Genomic DNA, 15,632 nt, shown 5'->3' with positions numbered 1-15,632 from the left:
TTAATTGTTAAAAGAAATTGTTCACCCTCTCGAATTGATCTTATAATAAATATACTTTCCTTCCGAAGGTACATAAGAAAATGTCATCCTTTCTTGTGGAGCGCGCCGAACGGCTCGGCAGGATAGATGCATCTATGGATCGTGCCGCACCTCCCTCGGCAGTGTACACGACACTCTGGATCGGGTCGTACGACCTCAACAGAAATCGTGCTTAATAATAATAATAATAATAATAATAAATACACGATTTCACAATGTTTTTAATTTGCAGCTTGTGGATTTAATAAATGGTTTGGAAGTTGTTGAAATTGGAAGAATTTAATTATTCATGTTGATTTAGTAAAATTATTGTTAACTTTGTGAATCATGATGAATTAAATAAATTTTATTTTATTCTATTTATTATTGTTGACCCTTAGTGAGTGTCAAAGTCGACCATCTCGTCTCTACCACTTCGAGATTAGGTTTGAACTTACTGGGTACACGTTATTTACGTACTCATACTACACTTGCTGCACTTTTTGTGCAGGATCAGAGACATGTACTAGTGGAGCAGCTATCATCGCAAATCCTCGTTATCCAGAGGCGTAGTGGTGATCTGCCTTTCTGAGCCGTCCTGCAGCTATCAGAGCCTCTCCTTGTATTTTCATTCTGTCTAATTTTATTTCAGATAGTATTTGGAGTTTTGTATAATCTAATAGATGCTCATACACTTGTGACACCAGGTCTTGGCACACACATTGGTAAAATTTGGTGTCTTATTATTTTTCTTGGATTTAAATTTATCTGTATCTTTTCATTTTCTTTAATACTGCTAATAAAAAAATAAAATTTCTTGGAAAAATTATTCTCGAAATAATCGATATATGTTTAGTTTATTAGTTAGCTTGCCTAGCTGTAGTGTTGGTGCCATCACGACCTATATGTGAAATTGGGTCGTGACAACTTCGATGTAGAGATATTCAAGAATTTATAAGTGAATAAAAATCTCTGTTCTCTATCTAGTTTGATAAATGTTTCTCTATATAGCCTTTATTGATTTTTTTACTTGTGGCTAAATTATTTGTCGGGGTATTTCAATCCTTCATTAGCTAAAGATGAATATACAAAATAAAAAAAAATGTTTGAAGACAATAAAAGAAAAACTAATAATTAATATATGGAGATAATGGAAAACCTCTGTTTTTGTGTCTACTTTTTGTAGGGGTAGAATGTTGGGGAAAAGACAAAAAATGGCAAGGGTTAAAAATTGGCATAAATTGCATCAATTTGTAGAAATTTAACTAAAATGTGCAATTTGATTAGATTTTCAAAAGATGGCAGAAAAATGACTAAATATTGCATGAGTTAGTGGCCTCCAATTTGTATCGAATGGCAAAGATTTTGCAGACAATTAAATTTGTATTTCTGGAGGTATCAGAAACTTTCACAATAAAACTACCACAATACGAATGATTTTGTGAAAGTTAGAACAAAACGCCATAAATTAAAAATATAGTGGAGGTCTTTTACAACCCCCACAAAAAGAATTATTTTGTAGGGGTTGACGCAAACGCAACAAAACAAATATATAGTGGGAGTTTCTTGTAACTCCCATAAATTAATCGCCACAATTTAGCAATTTTTTTGTAGTTTTGGGAATCTGATGTGAAATTTTTTACCAATTGCCTGTTTTTGTATTAGCTGTTTAGTAAATGATTTTCTTTTTATTTTTCTTGCAATTGATAAATCTTTTAGTCCATTGTTTAAAGGTCCTTTTTGAGGAAACTGAAAATCTTATGAACACACATTAAATCACGCTCTAAAAAGTTGTAAGTTATTGCAAATGTCAGACCACAATCTATATTATACGAGGAAATATTAGATCCTAGTCTAACATTGTCCGGAATGGATAATTTTCCAAAGGCTATATTTGCACAATATTTTAAACTAAGGCATTTGCGTAAATCAGTAGAATTTGATGATGATTAAAAGAAAGTGTCAGTCTTATATATATTGAAGCTGTAAGAATCTTGGTTACCAAAATTTGGAAATAAGAATTCATTTAGAAAAAAGAAGAAAAGGCTTCCTAAATAAAATTTTACCTGCAGCCTTGATTTTTCAAGTGGCTCCAGTAATACTTGTTCCTGAAATATAGTACACGGACGAAAAGCTTAATTAAACATTCGACCTTTTATTTTCCCTCTCTCTATTTGGAAAAAATTGTGTAATTAACAATAATTAAACATAATTATTGACTAATGATGCAGATCAATTTACCTTCTTATTCTTAACAAATAAAATGCCTTCAGTTAGCTGATGCTCTAACTTCTGCAACTCTTTGAAGTTCATGCCTTCAAGTTCCTTCCCCATCATCCTCCTTCAAAATTAAACATGCAAATATAAGATAATAAAGTTAATTTTATGAAGGAGTAATTAAGTTAAACTAACAATGTATGAATTTTTTCTTATCAGTATGTTTTAACTTATGGTAGTATTATTTTGACATTACTAATTAATTAATCTCACTTATTATAAGAGCGTCTTGGCAATAATAAAGTTGTCGACGTGTGACTATGACGACAGGGGTCCAAGTCGCAAAAACTGGCTCTTGCAGAAATGTAAGGTAAGATTGCGTACATAAGATCCAATGTGGTTCCCTCTCCTCGAACTCCTCACATAGCAGGATAGCCTTAGTGCACCGTACGTTTATCTTTTATTATACATGGTTACTTATAATTATCTTTTAGTGATATAATAGTATAAAAATTTATTTTACGGTGTTGTCATTAAATAGAATCTAAACTCTTTATAAAACCTAATACACTAGATAATATTGAAGAAACATCAAAGAGCTTACCCAGTTTCCTGTCGTAGTTTTGCAACTTCAGCTTTCAAAGCATTCATTTCATCAGGCTGCAATTAATGGAAGGGAATATATATATCAAGCTAACTAATGATATCCTGACAATTATGACTTGAATACTAGTATTAATTGTAACTTATCTATAATACCTCTTCAACATTTTCGACTGTAGCATGCTCAGAAGAATCTGGAACCTTGTCGTTGTATCTATCCACAATGTTTTCCATGCTGCTTGCACAAACATTTTAACATAAAGAAATAATATTAAAATCAGATGACAAATTACTTATTTGGGTAGATTTTACTGTATCATTTTCCTTAATTTAGAGAGATTCTAGTTATCACACTTAGTGTCATATACATATACATTAGAGAGGGATTATAGTGTGAAAGAAAACTAGACTTGAGGTATATGTCATATATATATATATATATATATATATATATATATATATATATATATATATATATATAAATGGTGAAGGGGAGCTATATGACTCTGGTGCAACGGTAAAGGTTATCGCTGCGTAACGAGGAGCTCATGAATTGGTGAAGAGGAGCTATATGACTCTGGTGCAACGGTAAAGGTTATCGATGCGTAACGAGGAGCTCATGAGTTCAAGCCGTGAAAGTAAGTCTGTTAATATGGTTCAGTCCTTCCTTAAACCACGCGCACAACTAGCGGGTACTTAGAACAACAAACTGCTTTTTTAAATGTATATGGCGATGCCCAATTTCACTAGCCCACAAAATGTAACATAAAGCCAAAATTAAAATGCAATATCTAATAGTAAGTACCAAACCTTTCATTTGCAAGAATTTTTATTAATATTTTTGAAACTTATTAAATGGACAAAATTAGATTAAAAATTCATGTAAACAGTCTCACTTAATATGGAGTTAAGACGTATTTGATTGATCGATTCACATCTTTGTCATAAGTCACACTCTTTTCTTCTCAAACTGACATTAAAATTAATACACTTCTAATACATTAGTACAACTCATCGTGTTATAGCTTTAATCTTTACTCTTTAACTAATTTGTTGTATTAGTAGAAAATAAACTCGACATGTAGATCAATTGAATGGTAACATGAATCAGCAAAGTTATGAAGGAAGTGAAGAATGAAGTGTAAAATACACTCGGAGCTAACCATATTAGTATCATAACCATTAGTCCCGCAACTGATCATAAGAGAATAGTACCGGGTCGGATATGAAGAATCATTCATAATTATGAGTGAGGGAAGAATCAATTAATCGCGGAATATATGAAATTTGTCATTATTACGTTAACACAGTTACGAATCAATTGTGTAATGTATAATAAATACAATAAATGATTGGAACGGGCAGATATAGTGTGCTAGTTAGTTACGAATAGGATTATTAGAAGAACCCCTATTCCCGACATTGTATATCATCTGGAAAATAAATTACCATTCTTGTAATCTCTACATATTATTTCTGGCAACTCAAGATTCAAGCACGACAAAAGAGGAGCTATATTCTTCAATAAAAATTCTCTTTCCTTTTGCATTATTTCTTCACTATTTCTCTTATCTGCTTATATTTTTATCATTGTTATTTGAAAAGGTGAGGTAAATCAGTTACTAGTGCCCTAATATATTAATTGTTTGACCTGCAAATCTAATTTTTGGGTTAAATAGTTTGATTCCACTGTCGGGGTCTAACAATCATTTATTTTTTCCATTTATATTCCTTTTAATTCTCTACATTAAATTATATTTGGAATTAACCAAACCAGTAAACATGAAAGCAGTCGAGAGGTAGCTCCAAGATATTCACCTACGAATTCAATCTCGAAAAAATTCACCAGTAAGATCGGCTAATCATGATTTCATAGCTCAACAAATTGGTGAAGCATTGAGATCCTTGACAAGTATTGTAACGGCTAAAAATCCAGATCCACAACCGCAAGTTAATATGGCAGCAAAAATTCCCAATTCAGGACTTGAAAAATTTAGAAGTAGGAAAGTTTCAAATAGTTTTGGAGCAGGAGGTTTTGGTATGCCCATTAATTTCGATCTACAAAATTTAGTTCTAACCTTGCAAAAACAGCTCAAGGAACAGAACGAGCAAATATAGCAAATCTGGGGTGTTCCGCCAATAATTAAAGGCATGAAGAAGGATAAATTATTTTTTACAGCAGCCATAAAAACTTAGTGCAACGCCACCACCGATATCAAAGAAATTCAAAATGCCATATACACCCAAGTATGATGGCACTTCTGATCCACGAGATCATGTGATTGCATTCACCATAGTAAGTCAAAGGGAATGATTTGAACAAGCAGGAGATTGATCCATGAATCAGTGCTGGTGTAGAAGTTCGGAGAAGCCTTCACCAAATGGGCATTAACATGGTACTCTCTTCTACCCGAAAATTAAATTGATTCATTTGCTGAACTTGCAGATGCCTTTATCAAAGCACATTTGGGAGCACAAAAAGTGAAAAATGTGTGGAAGATATCTTTAAGATACAACATGGAAGCACTAAATTACTTAAAGAATTCGTGTATCGCTTTCAACGAGAAAGGATGCTATTACCGCCCGTACCTAATAACTGGGCAGCAATAGCTTTTGTAAGGAATTGAATGAAAAGAGCTCAGAGGTAACAAGAAGGTTAAAGTATAGTCTTCATAAATTCTCTCTAACTATGTGGAATGATGTATAGTACAAAACTCCGAAATACAAGAGGATGCGGTGTTTCAGTCGAAAATTGGAAATATGCACGAAGATTCAACGGAGTGGATTCCTATTAGGTCCAAGTCCGAATAAAGGAATTCGAAAAACAAGGACAAACCATATATCGGTCCAATCAAATGTCCGAGCAAAGAGAAGCAAGTTTTTCTTCACGGGCTGGAAAAGAACCAGACATGACAAAATACGTACAACGGCTCTAATTCCAAACCAAAATTAACATATTATAATTTTAATGTGAGTACATCAGTACCAATACCGGTATTAAGAGACATGGGAGATAAGGTACGGTGACCTAAAAAAATAAGGTCGAATCCCAATAAACAGAGTCAGGAATCCTGGTGCAAATTCCACAACGATCATAGGTATAAGTAGATTGCAGAGTTTTATTGGGAGAGGTTGATTATAATTTGAAAAAAGGCTATCTTACTGAATTGTTCAGTGAGAAAGGTAAGCAAGCTTACATGAAAAACAAAAAAAATGAGGAACCACCTAAGCCTCCATTACCAAAAAGGACAACAAATATCATAATGGGGGTGAGGAAGTTAATGGAGTAACATATACATCGGCAAAGAAACTTGCTAAAGTTTCTGTAATACACGAGAAACGCACATGGCAAACTCTAACCGGGGAGAGCGTAACTTTCAATGACGAAGACACTGATGGTTTATTTATACCATACAATGATGCATTGGTAATTACTTTACATTTTTATGATATAAATACGGAAAGGGTTTTAATTGATCCAGAAAGTTTAGCAAATATCATACAACTATGAGTAATCGAGGAAATGCAAGTAGCAGATCGAATTATCCCAAAGGCTCCATCTTTATCAGGGTTCGATAACTCAATCATGATAATGAATAGGGAAATCACGATATCAAGCTTTGCAGGAGTTGTAAAAAATACTACATTTCAAGTAGTGATAACTGATATGGCATACAATATAATTTTAGGTAGACCACGAATTCACGAAATAGATGCAGTATTGTCAATATTACACCAGGTTATCAAGTTTCCTTCAAAAGTGAGGAATAAGACAAATCAATGGCAATCAACGTGTAGCTCGGGAGATAAACTCAGTAGTTATTGCTAATGGATTGGCTAAAATTAAAGACGATAAATAGCAATTAAAGTATCAAGTTGTGCAGGTGAGTGATCCCTCAGCAGTCATAAAATCAGTTACGGAGGCTAAGGAAAGCACATACGAAAAACCGGAGTAATCACAGAGCTTGTGAAAAATGATATGATAGAAAAAAAATCGGAAGAGGTAGAAGCTGTTATCCTGTTTGTCAATTGGCCTATAAGAAAAGTCTATATCGGGTCAAATCTTAGTCTAGAACAAAAAAAGTAAGTTAATTAAGTTTTTACGAGCTAACTCTGATTGTCTTGCTTGATCGCACTCAGCTATGACAGGTATTTCACCGTAAGTGATGACTCACAAATGAATCCTTTGCACACTCTCGTTAAGCAAAAGAAGAGAAAATAATGGTCTTTTCAAAATCAAGTAATTGAAGAAGATGTAAGTAAACTCTTGAAAATCGGATCTATTCGAGAAGTTAAATACAATAGTTAGCCAACACAATTGTGATTCCAAAGAAGAACAGTAAGTGGAGAGTATGTATAGATTATACATATTTGAATAAAGTATGCCCTAAAGATTTTTTAATGTGAATCTGCACACTCTCGTTAAACAAAAAAAGAGAAAACACCGATCTTTTAGAAATCAAGTAAAGAAGAAGAGATAAGTAAACTCTTGAAAATGAGATCTATTCGAGAAGTCAAATACCCTGATTAGTTAACTAACACGATTGTGGTTCTAAAGAAGAACGGTAAGTGGAGAGTATGTATAACATGCGCTAAAGATTCTTTTCTTTTATCTTATATTGACCAACTAATTGATTCTACTGCTGGACATGAACTCTTGAGTTTTAGATGCGTATTTCGGGTATAATCAAATTAAAATGGACTTGAAAAACGAGGAAAAAACTTCTTTTATTACAAACAGGGGACTTACTATTATAAGGTCATGTTGATATGTAGCTCCAGCATTTTTAGCCCAAAGGGCATGAGCTTGTAGCAGTAAGTTTCCTCGTCTGTAATAAAAGAAGTTTTTTCCTCGTCATCCGGATTCATTTTAATTTGAATATACCCAAAGTAAGCATCTAAAAATCTCCACTTTCGGATCAATCTTTTAGTAGAATCAATAAATTGATCAATATGCGTTAAAAAAAAAGAATCTTTAGGGTATGCTTTACTTAAATCAGTATAATCTACACATACTCTCCACTTACCACTTTTTTGGTACCAAGACGGCGTTAGCTAATTAATCAGGATATTTAACTTCTCGAATAGATCCGATTTTCAAGAGTTTACTTACCACTTCTTCTATCACTTGATTTTAAAAAGATCCTTGTTTTCTTTACTTTTGCTTGATGGGAGTGTGCAAAGGATTCACATTGTGTGTCATCACTTCCAGTAGAATACCTGTCATATTTGAGTGCGACCAAGAAACAATCAGAGTTGGCTCATAAAAATTTGATTAACTTACATTTTGCTCCGAGCTGAGATTTGATCAGATATAGACTTTTCTCTCAGGCCAATTAACAAACAGGATAATGCCTTCGAGCTCCTCCAATGTTGTTTTGATTGTATCATTTTCCTCTGATTCCATGATTACATCCGGCTTCCCGTCCGTGCTTGCATTAGACTCCATGACTGATTATGTGACTCATTCACCTCCACAACTTGATGGTTTAATAGCTATTTATCATCTTCAATTTTAGCCAATTCATTAAAAATAACTATCGAGTTTATCTCTCGAGTTGCACGTTGATCGCCCCTGATTTGCCTTATTCCCTATTTGAAGGAAATTTGATAACTGGATGCAATATTGAAGGCAAAACATCTATTTCATGAATCCATGGCCTTTCCAAAATTATTTTATAAGCCGTGTCAGCTATACCACTTAAAAGGTAGTGTCTTTTATCACTTCTTCTATGAAAGTTAATAGCATGATCTCTCCTTTCGTAATCACGCATGGATCATCAAATCCACATAAATAGCGAGCCTTTTGGGATGATTCGATCTGCCACTTGTATTTCTTTGACTACTCGTAACAATATAAAATTTACTGAGCTATCTGGATCAATTAAAACTCTTTTTACAATAGTATTATAAACATATAAAGTAATTACCAATGCATCATTATGCATGTGGTATAAGCAAGTTGTTTGCATCTTCGTCGTCAAATGTTATGCTCTCTTCGGTTAGAATCTACCGAATACGTTTGTCTAGTGTTATGCGTACACCTTAGCGAGTTTCTTTGCCACTGTAAACATTATTCCATTAACTTTCTCACCTCCGGTTATGACATTTGCCATCCTTTTTGTGATAAGGGTTTAGGTGGTTCCTCATTTTCCCTGTTCTTTGTACAAGCTTGTCTTCCCTTTTCACTGAACAGTTCAGTAAGATAACCCTTCTTCAAGAGATAATCAATCTCTCCTTAAAAATTTACAATCTACCGTTCTATGTATATGGTCGTTGTGAAATTCGCACCAATACTCTTGTCTCTGTTTGCTAGAATCTGACCTCAGTTTCTTAAGCCGGCGTGCCGCATCCCATATATCTCTTAGTATCGCTATCAGCTTTGATGTCACATTAAAGTTTTAATCTGCTAATTTTGACGAGAAATTATAATCGTTGTGTTTTGACACATCTGATTCCTTTCCAGCCTGTGAAAAAAAACTTGTATCTCTTTGCTTGGACCATTGATTAGATCGAATATGTTTTGATTTTTGTGGGTGATCCCATCGATAAGGACCCATATACTGTTCATACCTATTTATCAAATTTCTGTGTTCAGTCTCGGACCTTAAAGGAATTGACTCTATTGGATTTTCGTGTCTATTTCTAATTTTCGATTGAACCACCGTATCCTCTGTTATTTGGAGCTTTGTACTATATCGGTTGTAGACATCACTCTATGTAGTTATTGGGAACTCACAAAGGCTTTACTTTAACCTCCTTGTTGCCTCTGAACTTCTTTCGTTCAAGTTCCTTGCGAATACTATTGCTGCCCAATTATCAGGCACGGGTAGTAGTAGCATCCTCCCCTGTTAGATGTAATCCGCGAATACCCAAAGTAACTTCGTACTTCCCCGCTATATTTTAAAAGATATCTTCCATTCGTTTCTCCACATTTTTGTGCTCCTGAATGAGCTTTAATAAAGGCATCTGTAAGTTCAGCAAATGAATCTATCGAATTTTTATGGAGAAGAGAGTACCATATTAGTGCCCTTTGGTGAGGGTTTCCCCTAATTTTTTTATCAGTACTGATTCAATCTCCTGCTTTGTCAAATCGTTTCTCTCGACTCCTGTGATAAATGCAATCATATGATCTCGTGGATCAGAGGTTCCATCGTATTTGGGTATGTCCGGTATCTTGAATTTCTTTGACATCGATAGTGGCACTGCACTAAGCTTCCATGGCTGTTGAGAATATTTGTCCATATCCATGTCTATAGTTACTGATGGAATTCCCGGAATTTGCTATATTAGTTTACTCTACTCCTTGATCTGTTTTTGCAAGGTTAGAACTGTTATGGATTTTAGATAAAATATGCAAGCAGCAAAAAGGTTGAAAATATGATTGAAAAACTGTCTCTAAAATTTTATTAATCATAGGGCTTTAAATAGCCAAATAAATAAAGTAGTAGACCCCTCCTACAACTAAATTACTAAACTCTTACTATAATTAAAATTCTGAATCTTGTAGCAGACTCCTCCTAAAACTAAACAACTAATTATTCTAGAAAATAGTAGCAGTAACAGATGCAAAATCCAGCACTCCTCCTTGCTTCTGTTGTTGCAGTCTAAAGAAGGTCATCCTCAATTCCTTCTTCTGCTATTAGTGCTTGTGCATGTGCATCTTTGAACTTGCACACTTTTGTAACATGACCTTTTTGTTTGCAATTTCCACATAATGCATCAGGTCTCCACCAACAAAATTTTTCTAAGTATGTTTTCTTTTTGCAATATTTGCAATAAGGATAATCGACTTTTTCTTTTTAGTGTTTCGCATAAAAAATACCCTCAGTAACTTTGTCTTGTCTGAAGGCCCTTCTTTGCTCTTGTACTTGAATAACACTTATTAATTCTGCAATAGAGATGGTAGAGAGATCTTTAGACTCTTCTAGAGAGGAAATTTTGGATTCAAATATCTCAAAAATTGTCACAAGAATTTTTTCAACTATCCTGCCATCTTTGAAATCCTCGCCAAGTAACCTGATTTTATTGACAATTAAAGAAATTCGGTCAGAATACTTAGCGATGGTCTCATCATCTTGCATTCTAAGAGATTCAAAATCTCTTTTCAAATTTAAAATCTGATTTTGTCTGCCTCGTTCACTTCCTTATACTCCTGTTTGAGTGTTTCTCAAGCTTCTTTTGCTGACTCACATGCAATGATTTTAGAGAAGATTGAATCTGCAACTGAATTTTAAATTATAGTTTGGCTTTGTATTTTTTTGGTTTTCTCATCTGAATGAGCTTTGATTTGGGCAAGGGTAGGATTTGCAGGAAATGGTTGTATAAGTTTGTCTTCCATTACAACTTCCCATAGATCATAAGCTTCAAGATAAGATTTCATCTTCACTAACCAAATCTGATAGTTTTCACCAGTGAAAGTTTGTGGGATATTCAAAGAGAGACCGTTGCTTGCCATTGTTAAAAATTTGGTTAAAAATCGATATGGGTAAAAATGCGTATGGTTTAAAAGTGATTGAAATTGGTTATTTTTCAGCGAATTCAGAGATCCATCAAGATCAATGGAGGCTCTGATATCATTGTTATGGATTTTAGAAAAAATATGCAAGCAGCAAGAAGGTTGAAAATATGATTGAAAAACTGTCTCTAAAATTTTATTAATCATAGGGCTTTAAATAGCCAAATAAATAAAGTAGTAGACTCCTCCTACAACTAAATTACTAAACTCTTACTATAATTAAAATTCTGAATCTTCTAGCAGACTACTCCTAAAATTAAACAACTAATTATTCTAGAAAACAGTAGCAGTAACAGATGCAAAATCCAACAAGAACTAAATTTTGCAAATTAAAATTATCGGGTCTACCTGAACCTCATGCTCCAAAACTATTTGGAATTTTCCTACTTTTAGAATTTTCAAGTACTGAATTGGGAATTTCTGCAGCCGCATTAACTTGTGGTTGTTAAGTTAAAGCTTAAGTAGTTACATTGCATGTCAAAGCTCTTAATGCTTTCCCAATCTGTTGAGCAATGTAGTTTTTCAACTCATCTTGTAAGCCTGATCGCTCCTCCCACCGTTTTGCAAATCTCACCGGCGAATTCTCTTGAGATTGAGTTGGAGACTGCACCGATGTATTTCCTAGTTCCACCTCGCGACTACTTTCATGCTGGCCGCTTTGATTAATTCTAGACATAATTTTTTGTAGCGAAATAAGAAGAATATAAGGAAAAAAGTGATCGATTGTTAGAATCTCGGAAACGGAACTAAAATGTTTACCTAAATAATAGTTTTTAAGGTCAAAACAATTAATTGTATATTTTATGGCACTAAATTATTTGATGCACTTTTTTAAATATAAATAATATGAAAATAAATAAACAAAATAATATAGAGATAAAAGAGAAGAGAAATCATATTGATATAAGTAGGTTTTCTTCTTCTTCTTCTTATGTTCAAGCAAAATATTGAATTGCCAGAAATAGAACACTGAGCGATTCTTCGTATCAGATTGCGAGAATAAGTGAATAGTGTTTAGATAGTGATACAGTGTAGGCAAAATGGGTTTAAATAGTAATTCAATTCGTAACCGATTACCTTGTTCAGCTCCTACCCGTTACTATCATTTATTGCATTTATTGTACGTTACATAATTAATTCGTAACTGACGATGTACTGATGGCAAATCCCATGTAATTCGGGATTAGTTGATTCTTTCCATATTCGTAACTATGAGCGATTCTTCGTATCAGACCCGATGCTATTCTCTTATAAATAGTTCCAACGCTCATGGTTACGGTACTAATACGTTTAGTTCCGTGTGTACTTTACACATCATTCTTTACTTCTTTTGTAACTTTGTTGACACGTGTTGCCATTTAACTGATCCATGCGGCGAGTGTATTTTTTACTAATACACTACCCTAAAAACTTACAGAATATTTTAAAAAGAATCATAGAGCAAATTAAAAAAAAATCTATGGTACCATGTTTAATAATTTAAATAAATAGGAAAAGTACCTCGCATTCAAAAAATTTAGGAAAATATGCAACATCTTTTTTTTCTTTTTAGATCTTACAATTCCAATAAATAAGAAAAACCTCTATATTAATCTAGTTACACAACCAATAATTGGAAACGGAAAAATGCATACTAGTAGCAAATATGTAGTAGCAAATTTTAATCAATTGACCATTGACTGGTAACTCAGTACCGTATCATATTACCAACTAGGCAGATCATCTCTCTAAGCCTGTCTAACATGTGAGCAACATCAATCGTGACAAGTCGATCGAGTTATAATGAAAATATGTGTAAATAGAAGTTGTTCTTTATTTGGTTTCTATTTTGTGTTTAGTATTCGTATTAAGGTTCGACTAAATTCATATTTGCGCTGATAAGTCTCATATTGGAGGGATAAAGCGCTCTCTAACAAAAGTGACTTCCTATTAAGGTGTAAATTGAAGCCGTTTGATGACTAGTAAGCCATCCTTAATGCCATTTAGGCTTTTCTCAGTTAAGTCTATTGTCCATTGCCTTTCACTAATAAAACTGGCATTTAATATTCTCTCTATATGTATATCAAGTTCCAATTCTAGTGGAGATAAAAACATTGAGTTAGTTATTATTTTTCATCTGTCTATGTATTGGTGAACAAAGTAACACGATAGCTATGCTAAAGGGAGGTACCAAATACCCAATGGAACTAATCGAGGTGCACATAAACTAGCTTGACGCCACCATTATCAGATATATATATATATATATATATATCACCACACCATTTTTCCCTATCCCTTTCCCAGCCTCTTCCACCCTTCCTCAAAACGAGAAAAAAAAATCATTTCCATGCACGAAAAGATGAATAACAAAAAAATCCAACCAACAACAAAAAGAGGAAGAAAGGTGAAAGGAAAAAAAGAAGAAGAAAAAGTCTAGATTAGAAGCAATGCTGAAACTAAAGGAAAAAAAAAAAAAGAAGAAGAAAGTCAAGCTTTGTCATGTTTTCAATCTTTTTCATCTCTATTTTCCCTCTCCCCATTTCCCTCTCCTTTCTTTTTTTCTTTTCCCTTCTAAGAAAGAAAATGAGCAATAAATTAAAGCCTCTCACTTTTCTTATACAAATACAATGAATGTTATTTGCCAATGTGAACTGATTCATCTCTTATATATTTATATGGTTAATTAGGTTGTATTGTTGGGGATGGGAATGTCTAATGAGGGAAAAGAATTAATACTTCCTGATTTGGAAGGGAAATATGGAGAGGAAATAATGGATTTTCCATGTGTGGCAAAGTAACTTAATATGACTTTGCCGTTTTATATTTTTGGTTTTTGGGGTTCTCCCACTTTTGGATTCTGTTTTCTATAACAGATTGTTTAGATTATCATAAAGATTTGGTATCCCTCAATTACTGCCACCTTTTCATTTTTCTATCCTAAATTGATTGAAGGAAAATAGTGCATCTTTGTATGCTTGTGAAAATAAGCTCATAACCCTTCGTGCGTTCTCTAAAATGTACTATCCGCCTAGGGATATTTTTACCCTCCGATAATAGTTAGTCATTGTTTTGCCTCTGCCATTACAAAACTTGAACATATTTGTCCCTGTAATTTGCGAAAGGTTCACTTTCGCCCTTTTTCACTAATGGGGCCATTAAAAAATAAAAAATAGATATGAAAAGGTCCAAAATTACGCCTCAACCTTGTGAAATGTTTACTTTTGGCTTCAGTATGATAATTTGATATTTTCCATTTTTATTAAGGGATCCATCTTGAACCTCAATTTGTGCATATGAAAACAACAAAATGCTACTTGACAATTAATTAAACAAAATGCTAGTTGTTATAAGAAAAATCAAATTATGGTGGATGTCTACTCTTCCTCCATGATCTTCTCAAATACTTAATGACATATTCAATGACATATTTCTATGCTTAATGACATATTCAATGCCATATTTTTCTTCACTTTTCATGCCTATATAAAGGCCTTTTAATAGATAGAAAAATACACACAATTGAAGAAGAAATAAGAATCTCTCCTCTCTTTCTCTCTATATCTCTTAGCTTATTTTTTCTTTTTCTATATTGTTACTTTGAGCTATATTTTATAACACGTTATCAGCACGAAATCTCTAATCTCAAGGTTGAATTCCACTTCTGGTAAGGTATATCTCGATGATCTATTATCAAAATTATCCAGATTTTATTCAGAAAGGTATGTAGTGTTACAGGCATGTCCTTCTGCTACATCAACAAGTCCAAACTTTAAACCAAATAAGTTTGTACCACTATTCAGAATAAGCAATGGTCTGATTATTAGAAAATTAGTATTTATGCGGCTGCTAAGGATGTCACCTTGTTAAATTTTCATGAACTAAATAATAGGTGGCATGCGGTATACTAAATAATCTACAAAATTAAAATTATACTTTATTATGTATGCTTATGGTTTTACCTTATAATACGATTTTAGTATGCCTAGTATAATGATTATATATTAATTACTGTCAAATATAATATAATTATAATAATAATAATCGTAACTATTTTATTTTATTAAGATAAAATATTAGTATAAGAAGTATGTACTACACCAAATTTTTCATTGATGATAGTTCTTATCAAATTAACATGTTGAATCATTTCTATATGGAAAGCATATAGTAGTAGATAGTAGACAGAGATTTATCCACAATTTTTTTGATTCCTTGATTGACTTAAAGATTCTGCTATATCCTTTTGTTTTTCTAGAGAGCGTAATACTTAGTTTTCACAAAAGTGTATGGTAAC

At 33.2% G+C, this 15,632-nt stretch overlaps 1 protein-coding gene across 1 annotated transcript; it reads right to left on the bottom strand.

The window, feature by feature from the left end:
* Positions 1-1,789: 1,789 nt before the first annotated feature.
* On the bottom strand, positions 1,790-8,287 carry LOC138904253 (agamous-like MADS-box protein AGL18). The gene is made up of 6 exons (XM_070192759.1): positions 8,184-8,287; positions 2,995-3,073; positions 2,840-2,895; positions 2,260-2,359; positions 2,085-2,126; positions 1,790-1,801 (listed from the first exon to the last, which is right to left on the bottom strand). Exons 1-6 carry the CDS (start codon positions 8,285-8,287, stop codon positions 1,790-1,792), a joined length of 393 nt encoding a protein of 130 aa, XP_070048860.1.
* Positions 8,288-15,632: the final 7,345 nt, after the last annotated feature.

Source organism: Nicotiana tomentosiformis, chromosome 2, assembly GCF_000390325.3.
Source record: "Nicotiana tomentosiformis chromosome 2, ASM39032v3, whole genome shotgun sequence".
NCBI classification, from domain to species: Eukaryota; Viridiplantae; Streptophyta; class Magnoliopsida; order Solanales; family Solanaceae; genus Nicotiana; species Nicotiana tomentosiformis.
The sequence above is the reverse complement of the archived record's forward strand: the minus strand, read 5'-3'. Positions and strand labels throughout refer to the sequence as shown.

Bases quoted from the DNA above. Each gene is read 5' to 3' on its own strand.
- LOC138904253 (XM_070192759.1), bottom strand. From the start codon at position 8,287: ATGGAGTCTAATGCAAGCACGGACGGGAAGCCGGATGTAATCATGGAA. The intron at 3,074-8,183 runs GTTTGTTAATTG...TTGTGCAAGCAG, and splicing joins GAGCTCGAAGGCATTATCCT to CATGGAAAACATTGTGGATA. The intron at 2,896-2,994 runs GTATTATAGATA...CATTAATTGCAG, and splicing joins CAGTCGAAAATGTTGAAGAG to CCTGATGAAATGAATGCTTT.